At 34.0% G+C, this 27,326-nt stretch overlaps 1 protein-coding gene across 8 annotated transcripts in view; it reads left to right on the forward strand.

Moving 5' to 3' along the window:
• The window catches only part of LOC105061295 (uncharacterized), a 41,314-nt gene extending 34,029 nt beyond the window's left edge, over positions 1-7,285 (forward strand). For 2 of the 8 annotated variants that reach the window (XM_073261845.1, XM_073261853.1), the window contains 3 exons: positions 4,403-4,464; positions 5,590-5,749; positions 6,431-7,284. In XM_073261845.1, the coding sequence (XP_073117946.1) occupies positions 4,403-4,464; positions 5,590-5,749; positions 6,431-6,604 (396 nt within the window). In that variant the 3' untranslated portion in view covers positions 6,605-7,284. The other 6 variants (XM_073261854.1, XM_010945298.3, XM_073261863.1 and 3 more) reach the window with 6 other exon arrangements.
• The last annotated feature ends 20,041 nt before the right edge of the window (positions 7,286-27,326 follow it).

A 27,326-nucleotide genomic window follows, 5' to 3' on the forward strand; every position in this document is an offset into this window, starting at 1 on the left:
AAAAGCCATCATGCAACCTGTACGGCAATTTTTTTGAATTTTCTGGCTCTTGTAATTCATCAATAATCTAGTAGAAATATGAATCAGTTTTATATTGATGTTTCATCTCTTCAAAGCCTATAATTTGTCATCCTTGTTTGAAGTAAAGATTGTCTACTCAATGCATCCACCACTATACTTGATTCTCTAGTTTTGTATTTTAGTGAAAAATTGAACTCATCAAGAAAAGAATTTTGCCTTGCATAATGTTCATTAAGCATTTTTTCAGAATTCAAATACCACAACGCCTGATGATCTGAATAAACCACAAACTCCCGTTAAGCGAAATAATGTTGCCAATGATGAATAGCCCGCATCAAAGCATAAAACTTTAAGTCAAGGGTGGAATGCCGTCGTTTAGAATCAAATAACTTCTTGCTGAAAAATTCCATTGGCCTTCCAGCTTAGTTGAGAAAAGCCCCAGTTCCCACATGCGATGCATCACACTCCCCAATGAACTTCTCAAAATGTGGCAGTGTTAGAACTGTTGCTTTTGTCATCAAAGTCTTGTTTTGTTCAAAGATTCTGTGCAGAATTTGACCATTCAAAATTGTTCTTCAAGCATTTAGTTATAGGACTCGTAATGGAGCTGTAATTCTTTATGGACCTCCTATAAAATGAGGCTAACCTATGAAAATTTCAAATTTTTTTGATTGATTGCGGAGTTGGTCACTTCATAATGGTACGTACTTTATTAGGATTTGGTTTCAATTTATCTGCTGAAACTATAAATCCTAGAAATACTACTTCGTTGCACCATAAAGAGCATTTCTTCAAGTTTATAAAAAGCTTCTCCCTACGGAGCACCTCTAAAACTTTGTGCAGCTGAATCAAATGCTTCTCTTTGGCTTGACTATAAATTAAAATGTCATCAAAATAAACAATGACAAACGATTTCAAGAAAGGTTTTAGTACCTCAGTCATAACCCTCAAAAATGTGCTTGGTAGAAAGGCCAAAAAGCATCAATAATCACTCATAGAGCCCATCCAGTGTTTTGTATGTAGCCTTTCATTCATCACCACTCAATTTGATTTGGTGATAACCACATTGCAAGTCAATCTTAGAAAATACTATGGAACCAGCCAACTGATCAAGCATATCTTCTAGGCAAGAATGGGAAATCTGTATTTGACAGTGATTTTGTTCATAACACAGCTGTCCACACACATCTTCCAAGAACCATCCTTCTTAGGAGTAAGGCTGGACAAGCACATGGCTTTTGCTTTTATTTATTATTTTAGCAAGCAACTCTTCAACCTGTCTTTGCATCTTAGCTTGTCGCATAGCTGACATTTGATAAGCTAGTAGATTTGGTAATGATTTCCTGGAACCAAATCAAGGGCATGTTGGATGCTTCTCATGTGCAGTGAACCCTTTGGCAAATCATCACTAACCAGCTCTTCAAACTCTTTTAATATTTGCTGAATTTCAACACGATGTTCATGTGATTCTCCAATCTGGTCACCCTTTACCAGTTTGCTAACCAATGCATACATAACTCCTATTTCTATACTCAGCTTCAGATTTTTCAGCTGATAAAATTCCATTAATGTTGTTGCTTGTAGAAAAACTAGCAACTTCTTCTTTAACTTCTTCCTTAAGATGATGCAAGTTATACTTCTTATTACCTCTATATAATAAGTATTAGGCTCAGTACGATGATCCATGTCATGATCACATAACCATGGTTTGCCTATAAGAATATGACTAGCATCTATTGACATGATATCACACAAAGCTTCATCATCAAGTTCACCACCCATTGTAAGTTTGACCAAGCATCGAAATGTAACTGGTATCTTATTTCCCCTTTTAAGCCACTTGATTCTGTAGGGATGAGGATGCTTCTCAGTAGGCAAGTTCAGCTTTTCCACTGCATCCTTTGAATTAACATTCTCCATGCTTCCCTCATCGATTATTAGATCGCATAACTTGCCACCACAGGGAACACATGTCCTAATAATGCTATGTTGCCGTCAATCTTTCCCTTCATCTGTGAAATCAACTTTTTCACTCTCATCAATATATTCATCATAAACAAGTTCTGGAGTCTCCTCTACTTCTTCAAACTCATGTAAGTTCACCCTTCGCTGTGCACAAGCATAAGAGTTGTGTCCCCTTTCACCCCAAGTAAAACACCGAATTTGTGACCTGTTGTCCACTTTAAAAGTACGAGGTCTACAAATGTTTTCTGCTTCATATCACAGTGCATTCATTCCCTTGTCAATATTTGTCATGCTTCCCCAACTTGCTTTGTTGGTTGTGACAACCCCATGACCGCTCCGCTGGGCTGTTTGATCATTTCGAGAGGCTCAAATAGCATTAGTATTACTTTGTAAGCTACCATTAGCCCTATCCTACATTAGTCTTCTTGCACCTCAATGTACCACTCATTTTCCAGCCATTAAACCGTATTGTTGATAATCTTCAAGATTAAAAAAATGGACCACTCACATCTCTTCTCTAACGGACTGATTGAAGCTGGCAAGGTAGCAGGAAGCCATTTGCTAGTTAGTCTCATGTAAACCAACCCTAGAATAAAGGTTATTGCACTCTGAAGTATATTCCTCTACTCACATTATTTTGCTTTAGTAAGTGAAATTTCTCATACAAGTCTATTGCATGTGTTCCCAAGTGCAGATTTCGGCTTGCCTTTACTTGCACGTTCCTCTTCAACTCTCTTCCACCATTGAATTGCAGTGTCCTTCATTTTAACCTTAACAAACAGCAGCTTCCTAATTTCTGCCATTGGTTTCCATTCAAAATAATTCTCTAGGCTTGCTTCCCAATCTAAATAATCTCTTGCATGCATCTTTCCCAGAAAATCAGCAACTTCGATCTTGATTTCACCACTATTTAAATCAAGGGCATCTTCTAACTGCTCTTCCAATCCAACTCATTCTACATGACATATAGGTCCAGCATCATGAAAAGGGTTTTCATCTTCTTCATCGTCACTTTCATCCTCAAGACCTCCTAGCATGTCTAAGGGATTGTGGTCACTTTCCAGATTCTCCATATGGGCTCCCACATGTTCCTGCCATTGTAAATCTTGGACAGTCTGTGATAAATTTTCAATCATACGCCAATTCTGTTTGCTGATGTTGATTTCCCCTTCGAAGGCCTCTACCACATCGAACCATGGTTTATAAACAAGATCCTAATGGAACCTTCAGATCCTTTTGCTTTGATACCACTTTGATGTAGTGCTGAAAGTTAAAAACAGTGAATGGACAGCAAAACAGGACTTAAAATTCAGCAAGATTGAACGAAGAACAAGGACAATAGATTTTAGGGTTTGTAAACCACTTTTGAAACAAGAGTAAGACAGCTTCTTAATTTGAGTCTAAAAGACTTTTTGTACTAGAGTTACTGCAGCTCTCTAATCCTAGCCCTTGATGATAAATAATCCCATCTAATCTTAGCCATTGAAACTCATTAAAAGTCACATGCTACTCACATGACTAGTTAATATAACTAGAGACAAAATTACTGATCATAAACTAAACTAATCAAAAGAACAAATTAAAAGTAGCTCATTAATTAAACTTCTTAGATGTCTCCTGCATTAGATGGTTTGCTTGCCTTGGACTCCTTGGATGCTCCTGCATCAACTCTTGATTGGAGTTTAGTTAGTGAATCTATAGTGTTCCTTTTTGGTGGCATGTGTATGATCACAGCTACTACGTTAGGGTTTGAGGTTTGCTTCTTATTTTTCTGTTTTTATGTCTGTGACTGGTTTAAAAGTTTGGTGTTAAAGTGTCAGATTACTTCATAATAAGAAAATGGACAAAATCAGGTTTAAAAACAGAACAGATGTGCTCAGGCTGAATCAAATATTTTCTCAATTCATCCATGATACTGAATTTACCTTATAATGCATCTCTTATTTTTAACAAAAGGATTGTGGCTACAGCAGATCTCATCTGTCTTAGCATTGATCTATTGAAATATGCAAACTAGATGCTAAATAAATGAAAAGAAGTACCAGTTTTCTTGCAAATGTGTGCCAATCATCGGTCACTCATATTTTCTGCACTACTTTGTGATCGAGCTATATGTGCTAAATAAATGGTTAGAGCTGGTCCAAGGATGAGCTATATGTGCTCAATAAGTAATCACTTATGAGCATTAACTTGACACTCGTAACATTTTAAATACTTTGATCATACACTTTCTACCACTTAATGCAGATATATCTTTTATTTTGAGGTTGTAAATGTCGAAATTGCTCCTTTAAGTACTTCAAAATCAGGTTTAATGTGATGTTGCTTAATATTCTGGTTGTCTTACCATAATCATTTTCCTTAATGTTTATTTAGATATTTGTTTTTTTTTTTTTTATGGATGATGTTTTTATAGGTCAAAGACATACTGGACTTAGAATCAGTGCACATGTCATATCTTGCTGATGCGTTGCACATGTAAGTAAATAATATTCCTAAATATGAGTATTTTTTTTCAAAGGCAAGATATTTTATTGCATTGAATGTAATGATTTCATCAATGCTTATGTAATCTCACTTCATGTAAAAATATTAGCATTATCTAACATATTTTCTTATGTCGCATTTTATTTTTGGATGGAGTATTTTTGTGAACTATGGGTTTTGGTAGGTCAATAATTTATTTCATGGATAACTTCCATTGGGCATCCATTGTAGAAACAAAATTTATAAGCAGTTCACAGAAAAATAGCTTATTGCTATTTTCAGCTTCTCTTCTGGTTATGAACACCATATCATTTGCTTATGGATAATTATATAGACCGTGAACTATGTTTTCCATACCTATCGTTACCTGCTTGATTAGTTTGTTACTTATTCTCTTTATGTTTGTTGTTCTATGCTTGGATTGTTTATTTCCATTCCATGGCTAACTATGATAAACTCTTGCTTCCAGTATTCTCTTCCCATTTTTGTCCATTGCTGACTGTCTCCTTGTTAGCCATGGTTGTCTCTTGCCATGATACCTGATTGAATCCAGTGCTACCAAACAATGTCTCTCTACTTCCTAATATCTCTTTTTTCTTGTCTCTTCTTTTCCTCCTTTTAAGACTTAAACCCCTGACCTGGATGACATCTAGCAGCTAAAAACACCAGACAGGTAAAAGTGTCTTGGTAGAAAATCATTTTTAGAAATGATTGAAATATGGTTGGAAATGTGATGGGGAGGCATGGTAGGAGCATGGTTCAGGGTGTCTAGCGAGGAGTGTTTCCTCCAAGTCTGGTGGAAGATCAGGAAAATTAGATGGGGTAATAGGAGATATCAGTCCTACTCCATAATTTTCCATACTTTGATTAAAGAAGAAACAGTTTTTTCAAATTGTACTGTTTCTCCTTTTTCTTTGCTACTGTGTAGTGATAATGATTCTTCTATATTTGTGTTTCACAGACTATTGCTCATCTTTGTGGGTTAGTGATATTCTACAACTCAACCAAGCCTTGGACCCAAACTAGTTGGTGTTGGCTGGGTAGTGATTCTGTTAGATGCAAACACAATTTACTAGTTCTGACTCATTTCAGTGAAACTTACGTTTTTCCTTCCAGATGTTTTTTGTCTGTTGAGACAAAACCAGTAGCTCTTATCATCAAAAACATTTTACAATGTGCATTGGACTTTCGGCACTGTTTCACTGGAGGTGATTTGGATGATCCGGCCAATGGTGCAGATTCATTGAACTTGCGATCTCAGATGAACTTTTCTCAGGTAATATATATATATATATATATATATATATATATATTTTTTTTTTTTTTTTTTTTCCAGTTGTATGTCACCATTTTCTTCATGAAGTTAACATTATCAAATAAGCTGTGGTTTGGGTGATATGTGGAAGTAAATGAGGAAATTTGCATCTCATAACCATTGGAAAGAGCTTGCATTATCTGGAGAATTTTGATAAATCCCATTACTCATCTTCAAAGTGTATCAATTAACCAAGAAATTTGTGGTCCAAGTTGTGTTTTTTCACTATACCTTTTATGGTTATAGGTTGACAGAGATATTTGTATTTGATTCTATGATGTTATAATTTAGAGGTTTATAATAAATTACAAATTGCAGTTATCCTTCGTTGGTCATCTGATGCCCTCCTCTCCAAGCAAAACAATGAGTTTGTGGAAGTTTCTCTCTTTTTTCTTAAAAGGATAATTTTGTTCATGAACAGAATACTGTAATTACCCAAGTACCCAACTGAGTACATCTTCAAATTTCCAAAGACCTTGGAGCCTTCAAGAAATATGGGAAAATGTGGTAGAAGCAATAGAAACTAAATTAGGTAGACATGATTGGGATTTGTTGGTAATTTTGTAGATTTCTATTGTCTTGTGCAAGTTTTTCACCTTTGATTGTATTTTGTTTGAATGGCTGTTATCTCTAATGCTACAGGTCTTTGCTATCAAAACTACATTTGAGAAAAACATTAGGGATCTGTACCTCCTATATCTCAAGTCTCCAAAATATGGTGAATTTAATTTTTGCCGTTTTTGGGGCTATCTCAACTACAATGATTATTATTCCAATACCTTCAATAAAGAAATGGGCTACTTTTATATGAGTTGATATCCAGAAATGCAGATTGTGACAGTTGCTGTTGAATTGCTTACACTAGTGATATCAGGAGATTTCTTACACAGCGAGGAAGCAGACATGCAGACTGAGGTCTCAATATACATGTGATATCGAGTTCATGGATTATAGAAACCCATCCTCACAATTTGTATAATAATTAATGAGTTTCTTCGAGATGGTCTTCTAGTAAACTTAACAATTTTAGCTTGAGATTCAAAAAGAACATGCATATTTTGTTGGATAAGTTCTTGGAATGCTGCTTGGATTCTGCCCTTGTTACATTGGAGAAATGGTGCTTGTGACTTGGAAAGCGCGGTTTCTGGTTTTATTACATGACATTGCCGGCTTGCGTCAATATATTAACCTATGATTGATTCTAGTACACTGATGTAGTAGTTCAAGCAGACGGTCACTCACTAAGGAAATCAGTCAGAGTTACCGTCCAGGATCCTGTGTGCACAGCTAAAGCAACTATGTATGTATGCTGCCTTGTCTTTAGTGGACTGAATGTTTGATAAAATTGAAGGACAAGGTTTAAACATGAGTTTTGTTTCGGCCTTTTTTTTGTGTAAAATTTTTATTGAGTGCTTTATGTAATACTTTTGTAATTTATAATACATATTTGGTTTTTTTTTTTATCAAAAGATCTACAAGTGCGGAATGATTGAATATTTCTGGTCCGTTGTGACATTGATGTCACGTAAAAGCAAATCTCATAGTATTTGTATTTTTAAAGGACAGATTACCTTGGAGGCATCTAATAATGCAGGCACTTCATGCAATGCATATAATGTAGATGAATGAGGTCCAACGGCTTGATGAATCACTGTACAACTAGAACTAGTTGATTGATAAAACACCAGTATTGACCTATATAATTTGAGGGAAAAAGAGGATTGAAATTTGGAGGAAATATTTTAACGTTTTTCATATTAGATTTTCAAAAGCAATTCAAAATCTTTTCTTCTTTTTAATAATGACGAGGTAGGTTGGTTTAAAGGACATACTATATCTAGGGGTGTGCAAAATAAACAAACTGGAAATATGAGCCAAACCAGTCATTTTGCTTTGATTTAAATCAATTTTTTCTACAGTTGGTTAGGTTTCGGTTTGAAAAATTTGCCAACCCGAAAAAAAGCTGATTTGGTTTCGATTTGAATTTTTGAAAAACCAATCTACGTAGAGAGAGAGAGAGAGACCTCTTTTCAATCAGATGTGTAGCTAGATCCAATTGGATTTTTTACCATTTGCGCGGTGCGAAAGTCAGCGCCCCGAGCCACTCCAACGATACTGTTGCTGTTTGAGTTGAGGGAAAAATGCATTCAGCTAGGTATGGTGCTGAATTTCTGCACCGCACGCGGTGCACAAAAAATTGCTCATAAGACGAAATTCTTATCGCACCGCGCACGGTGCAGAACGAGCGGGCCCCAGGGATGGGAGGCCACGCATGCTCAAGGCCCCAAGCCCTTCATTTTGAGCGCTTGCCCTCTCTCTCAGACCTCTTGGTTGAACCCCTTCACCTCTCACTCTCCGTCTCTCTACAGCGGGCCCTCCAACATCTCTCATTGGAGCTCTCTCTCTCTCTCTCTCTCTGTGGAACCTTCTTTCTCTCTCCACAAACCTCTCTTTCTATGTGTGTGTGTGTTTGAAGCCCTCCATCATCTCTCTCCATATTAGTCTCTTCTCCAACATTAGATTTTTTACATATTTATGATTAATTTTAAAAAAATTATCAAAATAATATCGAGCTAAAATTATTTAAGAAAATACTGTTCAGAAGAAAATCATGCTTTCAAAATGTGACTTTTTTGAGGTGGACAAGAGAAATAAAGTCTTATTTATATTTCTTGAAAGTACGATTTTTTTCGCTAACTCACCAACCTGATCGCCAGGTGGGAGCAGATGGATAAGAGAAATGAGGCCTTATTTACATCCTCATTTATTTTACTTTATTAACTTTAAAATATAAATATAAATAAATAAATATCTTTTTATTTAAAATCAATAAAAATATTAAAAAAATTAAAATTCTTAAGGATAAGAAGTTAAAAATTGGATTTTCGTTCAAATTTTTTTATAAATCCGAAACTTTTAAAACATTCTTCTTCAGAACGAATAGATTAAAGGGTCTTAAAATTTATTAAAAATCATTTTATGACTCACTAACATTCAAAGACCAAGTACCATCAATTTTGGTTTCAAGAAAATATATATTTTATATAGCCCTCAATATAGATGCTAGTTTCCTGACTTAAAAAATTTTCAGGATCCGTAACGATAGATAGTTACAAATTGTGCTCAACTGGCTTCAACAAATTTTGACAGGATAAATTTAATTCAAAGTAGTTTATAATTTAAATAAAGAAATATAAATAAGGCACCGAAACAGAAAATAGGGAGGACACAGAAATAGGGAGAACACAGAAAGAATAAGGAAATATAAATAAAACACCGAAATAGGGAGGACACATAAAAGAAAGAGGATACATGGGAAAGTCGCTCACCTTATCAAAGGGCGACTTATAAAGCTGTCCTATTAAAGGGTGACTGATTTCTCTGACCCACCTGGTCCCTACCTGACGGTCAGATTGGTGAGTTGGCAAAGAAAGTCGTCTTTTGAAAGGATGAGGTATTTTCGCAAATAATTTGGGCTCGACATTCTTTTGATAATTTTTTTTAAAATTAACGGTAAACCCGCAAAAATTCTCCCAAACACTCTACCTCTCTCTATCTCTAACCCAAAGGAAGCCTGACCCCCTACCTCTCTCTCTTTTTCTTATCGGAAGGAAGCCCACTCTCTCTCTCTCTCTATTCAAACCGCCCACTGCTCTCTTTCTTTCAAACCACCTGTCTCTCTCTGTGTTTTAGCTAGGGAAAGCTTTCCTCTCTCTCACAACTTTGCTGTCCCTATGTCCCCCTTTCTCACTTGCCCAGAAGGCCTTTCTCTCTTGCCCAGAAGGAAGAGGAGAGCAACCCCTCTCTCTCTCTCTCTCTCTCTCTCTCGCATAGGGAAAGACCTCCAAACATCAAACTATCATTAGCTGTTTGTTGGAATCCATCCTTCTTCCTCCTAGCAATGTACCTCGCGCTCCCTCTTATTGGTGACAGGAAAAATAGGAAGTAGCAACAGCTTAACTCTATTATTTATTTACTTCTCATATACTGCGCTTAGCTTAACTTTATTATTTGTTTTTATTAGCATTAGTTATATTGAATTACATTGTAGATGAAAGAAGAAAGTATGTGTGATGATAACATGACAACCATCTTTAGCACACTTGATTGTGTTGCAGATGGAGGAAGCAATATGGCTAATTATGTATCCTTTGATAACACTCCCATATCCAATGATCAAGTAGGCATGCCAACTCAGCTAGTAGATAGTGTAAATGAGAGGAAGAGCAATCATCATTTGATTACAATACTTATTTTTTAGCATTGTATGAAGGCATGATCCCCGATATATTAGAAGAAGTAATGGGAGCATATAACCAATACACATGTCACAAAGGGTTTGATTTTTGGAAGGGATCATCTTATTAATTTTTCACAAGAAATGAAATCATTAGACAAGAATACACATATTACAAATAAAGGATATATAAACCTAAGATCAATATGCCAGTTGATGGAGAAGCTTGTGTAGAACCTAATACAAGGGGGCACAGAGCATCCTCACTAGATGCAAAGCAACAATATACATTAGAAAGATTGAAGCTGGCAAGTGGAAGGTCACGATGTTTGTTGATATTCACAATCATGAGCTCATACACAGTCCATTTAAACTTGCTTCTTTTGATCACATAGAAATATTATCATAGAAGATAAAAAATTTATAAGGATTTTATATGAGCAAAATATTTCTACTTAACAAATTATGGGTGCTATCTTATAATTACATAAGGATATATGTGATGTAAGCTTTACTAGAAAAGATCTATACAATTTTAGATCCAATCCTCGAAAATAGTTATTCAATATTGACCTTCAACAAACAATCATTTCCAATAGCCGAGAATCCAACCTTCTTTTGTGCTATCCCATTAGATACCGACAATAGTATATAAAATATTTTTTAGATTAATTGGAAGTCCAAAATGTCTCACCAATACTTCGGTAATGTGGTTACTTTCGACTCCACATATATGATGAATAAATATAACATACTTTTTGCATCATATGTTAGTGCTAACATCCAATCTTCCAAACTTTTCTAAAGATCTATAGTAAGAACCTAAAATGCATCTTAATCGATGAAGACCCGGCCATGAAAAAGGCAAGTGAGCAAGTATTCCCTAATACTATCCCCAATTTTGTAAGTAACATATTATGAAGAAATCATGGATTGTTTGACTATTCTGTTCAATACAAATGATGGATTGAAGAAAGGTCTTCACTATTGCATCAATGACTCAATTTCTCTATAACAATTTGAGCATTGGTGGAATGCACTTATCAAAAAGAACTCATTGGAGTCCAACACTTACATTGAGCATCTATTCAGCAAACGAGACTAGTAGGTACCTGAATGCTACAAGTATATATTCACTTCCATATCTACAACAGAATGCAGTAAAAGTACTCATTGTTCAAGGATTTTCTAAACAATCATGTGTGATTTTAAGTTTATGGGTTACTATGAAGTGCTTCAATATGAAGTAGTCTTGGAAAGCTAGTATGATAAAAAAGGATGAGGACTTCCTTATGATGCATGCATAGTCAACTTTATGGCCTAGGTATCTAATTAAAAAGCATGCTCTTAACTTGTATACTAGAAATATATTTAAGGTGTTTAGGGAGCAGCTCAGAATGATCACTATGTATACACTTGTATTATATAATTGGGATCAATGCTTCTAATGGGCATTTGAATAAGAGAACACCAAACTGCATAAGATGTATCCTATCAAATGAGAATTTTACATATACTTATCTAATGTTTGAATTTAGTGGTATTTTATGCTCATATCTTATGACTCCTTATTCATCTAAAAATTAATTACATCTTTTCATATTACATATTAAAGTATTGGATAAAATATATAAAGGAAGGAGATGTGAAACAAAATGAAGGCAACTAAAAGTCAAGAGGACATGATATCAAGAACTATAAGATTTAATTGACTAGGCAAAATGCTTTTAAGATTAGCATGCAATGATTGTACCTTCTATGAAATATATGATCTTGCTATGAAGGATGTGGAGTTTGCGATCATAAAAGTATGTACACTGAAAAAGAATCTATTGAAAGAACAAAGTGTTAGTATGCTTTTAAAGAATAAAGCAAAGCATGAAAAAATAAGTGTACACAGAACACAGTTTGTACACTATACTTTTGGTGCCTGTGACCCATGTAACAAAGTAGAAATAAACAAGTGTTAAATAGACCTTTCTTAAAGATCCTCAAATTCTAAATTGTAAAGGTTGCAAGAAAGTTAGCATATTCAAGCACCTAATAGAGACTATATCAAAAAAATAAGAGACATGCAAAAAATATTATCAAAAGGATCGTAATATTCGAATTAGCAAGACAAAGTTAAGCCCAAGCTACATTCTCTAAAATACTTATTGTTGTACATTAATGATAGTTTCTTTATGTATTTTAGCATCATTGTTACTAATCCAATGATTAATTTTGATGAATACAAAATATTCGAATATATATTTTGATATTAATGAGTTGATGAAGTTCTCGAGTAGATGATTTTGAAAAGCTAAAATCATTCCAGAAAAGCTTATATTGATTGACAAGTTTTAGAGATAAAAAAGGATGATTGGATAAAGTTACATTATAAATAATCAAGAAAAAAGAACGTAGAGTCGACCCTTAGTTCAAAAGAGTCAACTTTGGGATATTTTTTTTAAGTGGCACAGACTTAGAGTCGACCTCTATTTAAGTACGAGTCGACTCTCTTAATTGGATAGAATATAGAAGTTTAGTGCCAGACCTCAAGTCAACCCCTACTTGACTACAAGCCGACTCTCTAAAAAAAGATAAAAAAATATTTCTATAGAACAATGCTCAAGCCAACTCATACTTGACTACAAGCTGACTCATAGTTACTCGAATCGATCCCTACTTGATCTTGTGTCGACTCAACTGCGGATGATAGTAATAACAGCTAGTTTTGTAGAAGATCTAATTTTTTTAAATAATTTTAAATGACTAGTTTTTCATCCTCAATGGCTAGAAATGGCTAGTTTGATTTTTTTAAAAAGTATTTAAAGGTATTCAAACTTGATTAAAATAAGAGAGAAGTGCCAAGAGAAAGAAAAAGAAAGACAAAAGCTAAGTTTGAGCCAAAAGCATTCAAAAGAGCTGAGAGCAATCAATTTTTTGAAGACTTAAAAGAGTTTCTTTATGCATTGATTGAAGAAGCTTCCTCAACATATTCTCTGAAGAGCTTCATCAAATTTTATTTGCCCTATTAGGAGCTTTTATTATGTTTACATTTGTATTTCTCATTTCTACTATAAGCAAAGTTTCAATTGGGATTGATATATACTTGAGGAAAGGCTAGTCCAAGCCTAAAATTGGATTGTGCTTTGAGTGAGAAAGCTTGGAAGAGGCTTTGCAAAAAAGATTTTGATTGGTGAGAGCAGAAAATCAACTAGATTTAGATTGTGAGTCTAAAAAATAATCTTGCTATAATCTATATAGAGATTATAGTGAAATTTTCAAGTGAGGCTTGGGAGTGGACATAGATACTAGCTTTGACACCAAATCGCTAAAGACCTTTGGCATTGTGTGTGGCTTCTCTTTAGCTTACATTGTATCTTAATTGCTCATTTACTTTAGCATTTCTTACTTTGTATCTTCTCACAACACTTCATATATTCTAAAATTTGTGCATAATAAATTTTAAATTTTTAAAAAATTAATTTATCTCTCCTCTTGGATTGTCTCTTTGGGCAATAAGTGGTATCAAAGCTTGATACTTTGCTCAATTTAATCTAATAATTAAGAGTCAAAGATCGAATGACAATCCAAATTGATGCATTTCTTGTCGAAAGGCAATCCACCAATAGACTACCCATATTTAATGGCACAATTTATACTTATTAGAAAGTACATATGTGTATATTTATTCAAATACTTGATTATAATTTTTGGAGTGTCATAATCAATGGCCCACAACCATGATAGATAGCATTGTCACACCCAAATCGGAAAAGAATTAGGATGACTTAGATAAAAGAATGGTTCAATTGAATACTAAAGCTATGAATATTCTTTATTATTCTTTGGATGTAAATGAATTCAATAGAATTTTTACCTATATTTTTACTAAGAAAATATGGGATAGATTAGAGGTTACCCATGAAGGTACCACAAGTAAAAGAGTCTAAAATTAATAGACTTGTGCATAGATATCAATTATTTAAGATAGAGCAAGATGATCTATTATCAATATATTTACTAGATTTATTGATATTATTAATGGTCTTAAGAGCTTAAGCAAATCTTGTTTTAATAGTGAACTTGTGTGAAAAATCTTTAGGTTACTTCCAAAAGCTTGGGAAGCAAAAGTTATTGATAAGTCGACTCTGTGGTTTGAGTGGATGGAGCCAAAGAAGTGTAGTACTCTTGTTGTTCTATTAGCTTAGTCACAATATCAACTCTTTCTCTGTCTCTATCTGATTCCTCTCTTTCTCCTCCTTTTTGGGTCCAATGACCTTTGATTTTGATGTATCCTATTCTTCTGAGAGAGTGGTCATTGTAGGCGTCAAAATATTGTAGATTCTTTGAGGGTTCTCTTTCTAGGATGATTCCAAACTTCTTAAATACGAGGGTTAGGAATACCCCATATGATAGAGCATGCTTGGCATGGAAAACTACCTCTCGCATTACCTTGATTATGAGAGCTAGAAGATTGAAAGGAGTTTCCTTGACAATGCATTGCATGATGATGGCATCTCCTTCAGCATGAAGTCAAAATGTCCAACTCTAGGAATGAAGATCCTAGCAGTCATGTGACGTAACAATCTCATTTCAACTGACAGTCAGCTAGTAAGGATTTTTTCAAATGCAACCACATCTTCTCTTTCCAAAGTAGTCTTCAATACACTGCATTTGTCCTTTGATATGTCTGCTTGAGTTGTGGGTGCTTGAAGAAGGTAGCCAAGGGAAGCAGTGTTCAAAAGAATTTAACCTCTTTTACCTCGGATTCAACTATGCTTCCTCTCACTTTATCATTCTCATAAAACTCTTTGACTAGGTTGGGGTGAGTAGATAGGTTCAAAGTACATAAAAATTTTCAATCGAAACTCTTAATTTTTCTTCCGATCTCAAAACTTTTTTTATCTATGAATCCAAAATCTATGTTCCCTTTAGTACTTACTGACATTGAGGACAAAGGAATGATTTGATTTGGAGAGGGAGAGGAGGAGGTGGTTCTGCTTGCTATGATGGAGGCAAAGACGATGCCCAGGGTTGAGGAGGTGGGTGAGATGGTGCTTTGGCCCAAGAGGATGAAGGAGTGACCCATCTTGCACCCATTTCCTCCCTTGGATCCAATCTAAATTTTGTCCTCCTCTCCTCCAATGATGATCCATGATTGTGCATTCTTGGTGGAGGATGCTGGCACGGTCTCTTCATCTGATAAGCGAGCTGTTTCTTTAGAGCCATTTGAACAACGAAATCTCCCACAAATCTATAGAAAGGGTCAAAGCACAAACTATTTTGTGGGACAAAGTGTTGGATTTCATCATCACATGGTGATAGATATGCATGTAGAAATTTTAAAAATTTTAAACATAAATAAAGTATGCAGCATAAATAAAAATTTTTATATTACTTCAATATTGTTTTAGGACAACTGTTCAATATAACGTTCTATCATTATGTCAGGACAATCTTATATCAGAATAATATTAAAATAATTTATTAATTAGATCTAATCTAATCTAACATGCATAGAGATCAAATCTCATAATCCAAGTATCATCATATATGCAAGATAAAATCTAAAAAGATCTGAATTTTATCTTTATACGAGTAGATCTTCACAGCAATCCAATGATCTAATGATCTGAGGATATCTTCGAGGTTCCTTTATAGCTGTACAAGTATCTGACCTCTACAGATATCCATCGAGATAGATCTGATCAGGAGATCTCGATCTCATCGGGATGCTAGCTTCTTTGCAGAGATCGCTTCCTAAATTATCGAATCGGTTTGATCTTTTGATTCTCTTCTCAAAAGAATCAAATAAATCTATAGGAGGAACTTAAAATTAGATCAAATATGATTTTTTTTCTACTTTTTTCTTCTCAAAAAAAAAATCAAGATCTACAAAAAAAAAAGAGATTAGATTTCTTGTTCTTCCTTCTTATCTAATCCTTAGACTAGATTTAAGGAGAGAAAGAGGAGAACCATCCATCCCATGGATCAAGAAAATTAAATCAGATCAAATCTGATTTAATCATGTCCAAATCTTGGACATCTTTAGAGGAGAGGGAGAAGGAGACATGTCCAACTCTTGGATATAAGAAAAAGATAGGGATTTACCTCTAACAACCAACCTTTGGTTGTAATATAGAGGAGATAAGAAGGGAGAGGAAGCACCCATCCTTGACTCTATATTGAAGAAGCCTAATGCCAACTTGATCCAACGTCTATAAGCCTTGGGCGTCCCCTCTTGATCTCCATGCAAATCCCCTTTATGTGGCATCCCTAATAGATAGATCTCATCTAGTGTAGAGTTGCCCCATATCCCACCTATTTAAATATTCAAATGGGGCTAGGGTTTGTTGGGGATATGTTGAGATAGAGTAGGACTCTATCTCCTTATCTTAGTTGGCTGCCCACCCTCTTTCCTCCCTTGAATTTCTCCATGCCCCTCTTGCCAACGTGAAACCTCTTTCTCATGAATACATGGGCATGAGAAATCTGATAGGGTGTGGGGTTTTATGATCTGATCACCTCATTTGATTTAGTCAAGGATTAAGTCCAAGTCTAAGTGTTATTTGGAATCCAATCTAGATTAGGTTAAGTCCAATCCTATTAGACTAATGAAATCTAATCTAAGTCAAAATCAAATTATATCTAATCAAATTAAATTTGATTTAAATTGACTATGACCTAATCTAGATCAAACATGGATAAAGATTAGATCAAACCTAGTCTAAATAGTTTTGGATCAAGTATTCATTAGGTCTAATCTTATTAAATTTATGAAACCTAATTTGAATCAAATTCAAACCAAAATTAATCAAATTAAATCTGATTTAATTTAATTAAGACCCAATCCTAATATTTAATCAAATTAAATAATATGCAATAATTATAATTTAGTTCTCCTATAACTTACTAACTCTTAGTAAGTCCTCAATGTAACTTTTATATTTTAGTCCAATTATCAATAAAATTGATAACTAAGACCACTTGTGATTTATGATTCGAAATCATGATTCAACAGTCCAATCAGTCAGGACTCTTTTATGTGTGACCCCATAGATTCTATTCTATCTGGTAGTGAAAAATATTTTAATTTTCATCAAAATATCATTAAAACTTTTTTCAATGGATTGAAATAATTCTAACTCACCAATTGAGAATTATTGACCATCAAAATAAATCTTGTTGGTCCACAATCCATCAATGATGTCTAGCAGTATATAGTGACAATCCAGCAGGACAGAAAGATGAACCTCTAGGTGTAGTTACCATGTGATTCAGTTCTTCTATCATGAGTCCTGACAAGATGGAGATTATGAAAAACTCATCAAACCTCATCATCTGTCATATGTAAAATTTAATCAGCTTGAGTTCAAATCATGAAATCTCATGAAAATTCTTTTTCATATTCACTATGTCATGGCCATGGTCTTATAAACTCGACTTCAAAAATTATATAGGACTACTCCTTAACTATCAAGATCGATAGATCCCTTTTAAGTATGCACCCTACTCCTACAGTGAATCTACTGTAGCCAACATACATCGTCAGGATCTAAATAGATAGGAGACCAAGTTTATGTGCAGTCAAACTACAATAATCTTTTTATGAGTAGCCGAGGCACCATAGGTCTAAGGATCACTCACATAATTACAGCATCGAGAATGTCACTGATGAAAAGTAGACATCCAAGCAACTTCTCATATTGACCATACTCAGCACTCTTATTTTCTAACAAGCATCTGTACTCTTGCTCAGTGTCTCCATACTGTAGATTTGAGACTCATCGATCCATAAAGAAGCGATCCATGCACCAACCTATCTGGATCGATCACCATCTCTCTGATGATCTTAGGATCGAGAGTAGTTTATAAATTAACCACCAATGATATATGCCTCAAATTTCAACTCTTAAGAATATGTGTCATCATCTTGTTAATTTATTGGATGATTCATGGACACATATGCTACATAAATAAAATTAGCTATCTTAATTAATTAAGTCAAGTACAAAATTATGTTCTAGAAAAAATTAATGTATCGGTCTGATTGGCTTCTAAGACATACATCTAACACAAAAGGCTTGCAAAGAGATGGCTTGGAGGGTTGAAGTAAAATAGTGAATAGGGTCACCTAAGGCTTCCATGTTAAAGATTAGATCCTGACATCTAAGTCAACTCAATTTATAGGTGAGTCGGCTTAGTCGGAGGTCGACTAAGATTTTAGGTTAATCGGCTAATGGTGGGTCGATTAAGATTTTAAGTTAGCCGGCTTAGTCTGGAATAGAACATATTTCAGAAATAGACTTTTTAAAGAATGATACAATAAATCAAGTAATGTTTAATCCTCATCAAAATCAATCACATGCATATGTGAATATATATTCCAACAAGCATAAATTTGATGAAACAATCATTCACAAAACTGATTTAGAATAACTTGGCCATTAATGAAATTTGCTTGAAAGAAATTGACCATATGGATCATAAAGCCCTAATTCTTTTCTAATCAAATAAAAATTTTCTTTACTTAAAGGTTTTGTAAAAATATCTATAATTTAATTATTAGTTGATACAATTCAAGCATTACATCATTGTTTTATATATAATTTCTAATGAAATGATATCTAATTTTTAAATATTTTGATCTTGAATGTTGAATTAGATTTTTAGTTAGATTTATAGCATTTTATAAAAATTTTGTTATAAGTTATATCATAATCTTTTAGTTATTATTTGATCCACAAAAGTTGAGCACAACGTCTTTCAATCGTAATATATTCAGCTTCTAGAGTAGAGAATATTACTAAATTTTATTTCTTGCTAAACCATGAGATCAAATTAACTCTTAAAAATTGACAAGTATCACTTATATTTTTCTATCTAATTTACATGCATCAAAATCAGTATAAAAAAACAACCAATTAAATTTGAAGAGGATTATTACGAAAACCATAAACCAGTATTTTGTGTGTCAATCAGATATCTAATACTTCTTTTAACAGCTATTATATGTGATTCTTGAGGATTAGATTGATAACACACATATATAAATACTAAATATAATATCAGATTTACTAATTGTTAAGTAAAGTAGTAATCCAATCATACCTCTATATAGCTTTGGATTTATTGCTTTGCCTTTTATATCTTGATTAAGCTTGCAAACTTGAGCTCATAAGGATGCTAATATCTTTGACATTCTCCATACCAATTCTTTAAAGAGTTTCTTTATATACTTACTTTGGTTGATGAAGATCTCCTCATTTGATTGCTTGATTTGGAGTCCAAAAAAGAAAATTCATCCATTATACTTATCTCGAACTCTCTTTATATTAGTCTAGTAAATTCTTCATATAAAAGCTCATTAGTAGCAACAAAAATTATGTTATCAATATAGATTTAGATAATTAAAAGATCATTTGATTTTCTTTTAATGAAATGAGTTATGCCTATATTTTTTTTAAAATTTATTTTTAAGTAAAAATTTACGTAACCTATCATATCATACTTTTGGAGCTTGTTTTAAACCATATAAAACTTTGTTCAATTTGAAAATATGATTTGAAAATTCATAATTTTTAAAATTTGAAGGTTATTCTATATAAACTTTCTTTGTAATATATCCATTTCAAAATATACTTTTTACATCCATTTAAAAAATTTTAAAGTCCATGAAATATGTAAAAGCCAAGGGCAATCTAACAGTTTCAGGTCTAGCAATTGATGCAAATATTTCATCAAAATCAATTTTTTTTCTTGATTATATCATTGTGCAACTAATTTAGCTTTGTTTCTAATTATACTACCTTTCTTATCCAATTTATTTTGAAAAATCTATTTTATACCTATTACAGGATAGTTTTTAGGTCTTTCAACTTAGTTCCAAATATTATTCTTTTCAAATTAGTTTAATTCTTCTTGCATAGTTACAATCCAACTTGTATTATTTTTAGCTTCAAGAACAGCTACGGGTTCAATGTGTGAAATAAATGCTAAATGATTTAATACTTCTTTAATTGATGCTCTAGTTATAATTCATGGAGATAGATCACCTATGATGAGTTCTTTAGGATGACTATGAGCATACCTCCATTTTTTTGATAGATCATGTACACTTTGTTGAGTGGAGGATTGAAGCCCATCCATTTCTTCATTCTCATTTTCTTATTTATCATCTTAATCTTGAGAAGGAGGTTCTTTTAGTCATATTTCTTTTCTTTTCTTTTTAACTGTACTTGCATCATCATCTATTTCTACTTCTTTTGATTTAAAAATGTTAGTTTCATCAAATATAACATGAATTGACTCTTCTACTGAAGATAAAATCATAGGGGTTTCATGCATGTATTTTAAAATTTTTAAGTAAAAGCAAATTAGATTAAACATTTTAATCTACTATGCAAGCATAAGATTTGATCTTAAAACCAGCTACATAAGGATCTATGACATGATATATATAGCATGCGTAAAATCTGAACTCTATAATCAGCAAGCATGGATTAAAACAATGCATGTAGTAGATTGTATCCATAACTACTTAAGTTCCAAACCCAATACTTGAGCACAGGATCACCACAACTATCAACATGGATCTGAGGTCCTTCTAGTTGCTCATAGCCGCACAGGATGTCCAACCTTAATAGGATGCCCACTTGAAGTCCTGAAGCTGATCAACCTCCCGGGAGTACTAGCTCGTGCAGAGGCAACGTGATGGTTGATTCACACACCTTCATCGAACCACTCAGACTATTCCAGAGGAAAAGAAGACTTTTTGGAGGATCAAATGGAGGAGGAAGAAAATAAAATAGAAACTTCACTTCCCAAAATCCCTACACTAAGGATTTAGAAACCCTCTCCCTAAAGGAAACCTCACACCCCAGAGGAAGTAGCTATCCTCTGTTACACGCTCAAAAGACCCTTCCCACTCTCAGTTTCATGTGCCCACTCAGATTATCTCATGGTAAATCCTTCTCCGATGTTGCACAAAAGAGACCCCTTCTTAAGGGTGGGCATCCAAGAGGTTAGGATAGGATAAAGCAAAGGTTGTTTTCATTCAAGTTTAAATAAGGGTTTATCCTTATCACAATTCAAACCAGTACCTAACAAATAGATTTACTTGCTATAAGTTTCCTTGTAACATTTATACTTAACAAATATCACTGGTTGTAAAATTCATTGCACCAATTATACTCTATAATAAGATTCACAATGCTAAGTGAGCCCTGTATTTCTATCTTTGAGAAGAATATTTAGCTTGCTTGAGAGAATACTGTAGGAAAGCGCAGGGGTTGCATACATGCATTTTAAAAATTTTTCAGCGAAAGAATATTAGATTAAACTATTTAATCTATAAATATATGTATAAGATCTAATCTTAAAATTCTTATAAATAGATTGATGACATAAATTTATATGCATAAAAATTTGAATCTAAAATAATAAGTATTTGAACAAGAACAGCAATTAGTGATAGATCTAATCTACCACTACAAGGGTTTCAAAACTAATACTTGAGCGTGGGTAGTCAAACTCTACAATTGAGAATATAGATCTAAAAGTCCTCTCTGATCGCTCGTAGCCACATAAATATTCGACCTCTACGGATGGTCCACACGAAGTTCTCAGACCGATCAGCCCTCCGTGGGAGTACTAGCTCGTGCAGTCGGCTTCTGATGGTAAATCTGATTTGATCTCTTCCTTCGATCACCTTGGACCTTTTTGATGTCAAAGATAAAGTAGAGAAAGATACTGAATGATAGAGAAAAATCTGATGAAGACTCTCTTCTCTATGATTTATCTCTCACCTAAAATCTTAGAACAGTTCTAGGTCGCTCACCCGAGAGGAGATCAGTCACCTCTTTTATTCATGCCAAGGAGGAAGAAAACCCACCTAATCCTAATATCCCAAAGAAATATTTTTGATCCTCTTTCTCTCTGACATCTCATGATAAAAAGTTCTCTTCATTTGGTGCACAAAATTATAGCCTTTTTATGGTTGTCGCACAAACTAGATAAGATAGGATAAGGATTGGTTTGTTGCAATTCAAACCATTTTGAATTTTAATTTGAGTTCAACTTTTTCTTATCCTTATCTAACTTAAAGAGGGACTTACCAAAAAAAATTAGGTATAAAAATCTATTGGAAAGACTTCTTTTCTCATACACAATGGGCACCTTCAGAAACTGCCGACGTGTGGAAGGATATGGATAAGGTTTTAAGTTGAAATTCAAACCAATTTGAATTCAAATCAAAATCAATCAATTTCTATCCTTAATAGGTAAAAAAAGAAGAATTATTTTTTTATTTTTTCATATACAAACTAATTTTATGTGGTGAGAAAAGGGATGAGACAATTTAGGTGGCGCAAGGGATAGAGTCCTATTCATTTGGGACTCTAGGGTTTAACCAATTAAAATTTTTTCAAACCCAATCCAATTAAATTCAAATAAAACATGATGAACCTAATCTAATTAGAATTTTATAATTTTAATTAAATTTGATCAAATTAATAAATTAATTGGGCCATAGATCCGATCAAATCAGGATCATTTCTCCTTATCGATTAGGTCATCTCATAACCTAATCAGACTTGATCTGATTGAATCAAATTCAATCAGACTTGATCCAGACTTTAATGCTCAATCAAATTAAACTAATTAGTGATCTAATTACTAATTAATCTTCTATTAATGATAGAGTTTAAGTCTAGTAGGACTTTTCTCTAGAGTCCCTATCCAGTGAGACTCTTCAGCAGAGTCCCCATCCAATGAAACTCTTCACCAAAGTCTTCATTGACTGAGACTCTTTAGATTAGCCATATGATCAGAGAAAAACTTCTAATGTATGTGATCCCATAGGTTTAAATCTAAATCGATAGTACAGAAATTGATTCTTGTACCAATCGGAATAACCATCTAGCAATGGTATCCGATGTCTGGATAGGTCGAATGTATGCAAAGCAACACTCAAGAACCTATTTGGATATAGTTATTGTATAATTTATCCCTTTGACCTTTAGTGCTAGGATGACTTAGAGTATAAACTATCAACTCTTAATCGTACATTCATTATGTGTCTCAACCCGATAAATCCTATGACTCTCATAAGGATTGCCTTGGTCAAGATTTTACTAAATTAAAATATAAAGCATTCTCTCCAATCTCTTGAAGTGGTCAATTCCATCTTGACTCATGCACTGACTTCACAAGTACTTGACTATGCCCAGAAACCTTCCGATCTTGAATTAGAAATTTAGGTAGTCCAACATCAAAGCATAGTGAGTTGCTTGTAAGTCACTGTGGCGATTTCAGGTCAGAGAGACACTTACCCATATCCCTTTGGAGTGACTCTTGATAGCAGAGTGCTCCAGAGTTGGTCATATTCAGTGAAATGTACTCTTACTTTCACCTGCATACCATACCAGCGTCTCCACGCTCCTTGGTTAAGAGGACAACCAACCTATATGGCACACAACGACCTACACTTGATATGTCTATCATCTTAGTAATAGCATATCATTTGATCGCGAACTCATTTAAGGACTAAACGATAAATCTTCTTTTATCGATTTAAATTAGTCCTAAAGACTTTCATCATAATATAGAAATTCGATATAGAAGATGACAAGCTTATGATGAAAATTATCAAATAATATTTTATTAATTAATTCATATACAATTATATCAAATAGCACAACCATCAATAGACTGACGATTGACTTTGAGATATATTTTTTAACAAGTCCACTTGTACTAAATCCAATTAGTACAGTATCATATATCCATCTTCATTTTGTGATCTTTGAACTCCTTTATCGCAAGGGCTTTAGTTAATGGGTCAGTCAGATTATCCTTTCCATCGATCTTCTAAAGGTCAATGTTACGTCGATCCACGATTTTTCAAACAAGATGGTAGCGATGCAGAATATGCTTTGTTCGCTGATGTGCCTTCGGCTATTTTGCTTGAGCTATGGCTCCAGTACTATCGCAATAAAGCAAAACTGGACTATCGATGGAGGGTGCCACTCCAAGCTCGGTGATGAATTTTTTCAGCCACACAGCTTCCTTTGCAGCATCGGATGCTGCAATGTACTCCACTTCGCAAACAGAATCGGCTATGGTGTGCTGCTTGAAACTTTTCCAGCAGATAGCTCTACCATTTAGGATAAAGATGTATCCCGATACGCTTTTGCTATCGTCATGATCTGACTGAAAATTAAAATCAGTGTATCCCATGCGTTTCAAGTCAGGTTCCCTATAAATGAGCCATTGGTCTTTAGTATTTCTCAAATACTTAAGGATGATTTTTGTAACCTTTCAATGGTTCTCATCCAGATTTGATTGGTATCTGCTCACTACTCCTAGTGAGTACACCACATTCGGTCTTGTATATGTCATGGCATATATTATAGAATCCACTACCAAGGCATATGAAATTTTATTCATATGCTCTCTCTCTTGAGGGGTTGTCGGACAATCCTTCTTCTAAAAAAAATTTTATAGCCTATCAGAAGATAGCCTTTCTTAAAATTCTCCATGCTGAACCATTTCAGCATGGTATCTATGTACATTGATTGGGAGAGTCTGAGCAGCCTCTTAGATCTATCCCTATAGATCTTCATCCCTAGGATGTAGGTTGCTTCTCCTAGATCCTTCATGAAGAATTGTGATGATAGCCATACTTTTATTCCCTGTAATGCAGGGACATCATTCTAAATTAAGAGAATATCATCCACATATAAAATAAAAAATATAATTACTGAACCATTAGCTCTCTTATATATACAGGGTTCTTCTCTGTTCTTAATGAAGCCATACATTCTGATCACCTTATCAAAACGTATGTTCCAACTCCGAGATGCTTGCTTCAATTCATAAATAGATCTTTGAAGCTTGTACATCTTGGACTCATCTGTAGATGTGAACCCTTTAGATTGCATCATATACACCTCTTCATTCAGCTTTCTATTTAGAAAAGCTGGTTTCACATCCATTTGTCAGACTTCATAGTCTAGGTATGCTGCTATCGCAAGCATGATCCGAATGGATTTGAGCATTGCCGCAGGAGAGAACGTCTCATCATAGTCAATACCATAACATTGATGATATCCTTTGGCAACCAAATGGACTTTATAGGTCTCAACCTTCCTGTCTGCGTCTCTTTTCTTTTTGAAGATCCACTTACATCCTAGGAGTTTTATCTCTTCAGGTGGATCAATTAATGTCCATACATTATTGATCTTCATGGACTCTATTTTGAATTTCATGGCTTTAAGCCATTTCTTAGAGTCGGACCTCTGCATTGCATTCATATAGGTGACTAGATCCTCATTGTTCTCATCGAGCTTAACAGGATCTCTATCCCAGACCAAAAAACTTAGGTATCTGTCTGGCTGACATGGTACTCTATCGGATCATCTTAAGGATATTTGTATATTGAGCTCTGAATTTGATCTTATCAAATCCGATTCAGATTCAGTTACTGGTGTCGGTTATTTTACCTGTCGAACTTCGTCAAGCTTGACTTTAGAGGTATTTGTTCCTTCACTAAGATTTTTTTTTTCAAAAAGTGTGCCTTACTACTGACAAATACCTTTTGTTCAGCAGGAAAGTAAAAGTAGTATCCCTTCATTTCCTTAGGATACCCTATAAAATTATACTTATCTGACCTAGGTCTGAGCTTATCGATTTGTAATCATTTGATATAAGCCGGACACCCCCAGACCTTAAGGTAAGTGAGGTTTGGCCTATGTCCTAATCATATCTCATATGGTGTTTTACTAATTGGCTTGTTTAGAATATTATTGAGCACAAAATAGGCTGTCTCAAGTGCATATCTTCAAAAAGAGATCGACAGACTTGCAAACTCCATCATGGCCCGAACCATATCCAACAAGATTCGATTTCTTCTTTCTGAGACACCATTATGCTATGGTGTCCTTGGAGGAGTCCATTGTGAGAGAATCCCATTCTCTCTAAGATATGTCAGAAATTCATTGGAAAGGTATTCAACCTCTCGATCAGACCAAGAGTCTTAATATATTTTTCAGTTTATTTTTCTACTTCATTACGAAATTATTTGAATATTTTAAATGATTCGGATTTATGTTTCATCAAGTAGACATACCTATATCTAGATAGGTCATCTGTGAACATAATGAAATAGCTATACCCTCCTCTGTGAATGTACTAATGTTCATAGGTCTACAAACATCACTATGTATTAGACCTAAAACTTCACTAGCTCGTTCATCTTTTTCAGTAAAAGATGACTTAGTCATCTTTCCAAGAAAACAAGACTCACAGATCGACAATGATTCACAATCATTGATATTAAGGATACCCTCTTGTGCTCACCTGTTTATCCTGCTTTTGTTAATATGATCGAGCCTGTAATATCAAAGGTAGGCATCAGTGACATTATCTAACTTTGGATGTTTATTTGGAGTGTATATTACACTCATAGGCTGTGACAATATAGAGATGCCATTTCTTAATTTCCTTGTATTATTGTAACATCATTCGTAATGATATCACAATAATTATTCTTTATTGATAAATTATAATCATTTTTGGTCAAAAGACCAACAGAGATTATATTCATCAAGAAAGATGGACAATAGTGACAATCACTTAAAATGATACTATTAGACTTGAAAACAAGCTCGATGACTCCTAAAGCCCGGATTAGAACTTGACTTCCATCTCCTATATTTAGGAATCTCTCATCATTTTTAAATTTTTTACTAACTTAAAGTCTTTCCAATGAATTGCATATGTGAATTAAACTTTTGGTATCCAATACCCAGGTAGTAGTGTCATAGATGAAGAAATTACAAGGTATTATCATATAAGCATCTTGATCAACAACTAATTGCTCGTTTCTCTTTAGCCTATTTGGATCATAGTCTGCTTGACTCAATTCAGTCTTAAACTTTTTAGCTAGATTGGGCTCAAGATCATTATTCAACTTTCGATACTGGCTATCAAAGTTGGATCCAATAAGCTCATCACTATCAAACAGTGAGTGGAGAGATAAATTACTAGCCATTTCTGAAAATAAAAAAAATATAGATCTAATTAGTATATGAATTAATCAAGCCTAAAGATATGAACTTTAGTCTAAAAGTTTTTTTACTGTTTTATATGAATTGATAGCCTTTACCTCCAATTTGGGAAATTATCTTAATTTCTTAGCGGATACTAGAATCCACACAGACTGCATACAGGCCCGAGTATGGCTCGATCAACCCATATGCATCTATGGATAGGTTCTTAACCAATTATTTTTTAAAATAATTTTTAGTAATT

The sequence above is a fragment of the Elaeis guineensis genome, chromosome 1 (genome assembly GCF_000442705.2).
Source record: "Elaeis guineensis isolate ETL-2024a chromosome 1, EG11, whole genome shotgun sequence".
In the NCBI taxonomy this organism is placed as follows: Eukaryota; Viridiplantae; Streptophyta; class Magnoliopsida; order Arecales; family Arecaceae; genus Elaeis; species Elaeis guineensis.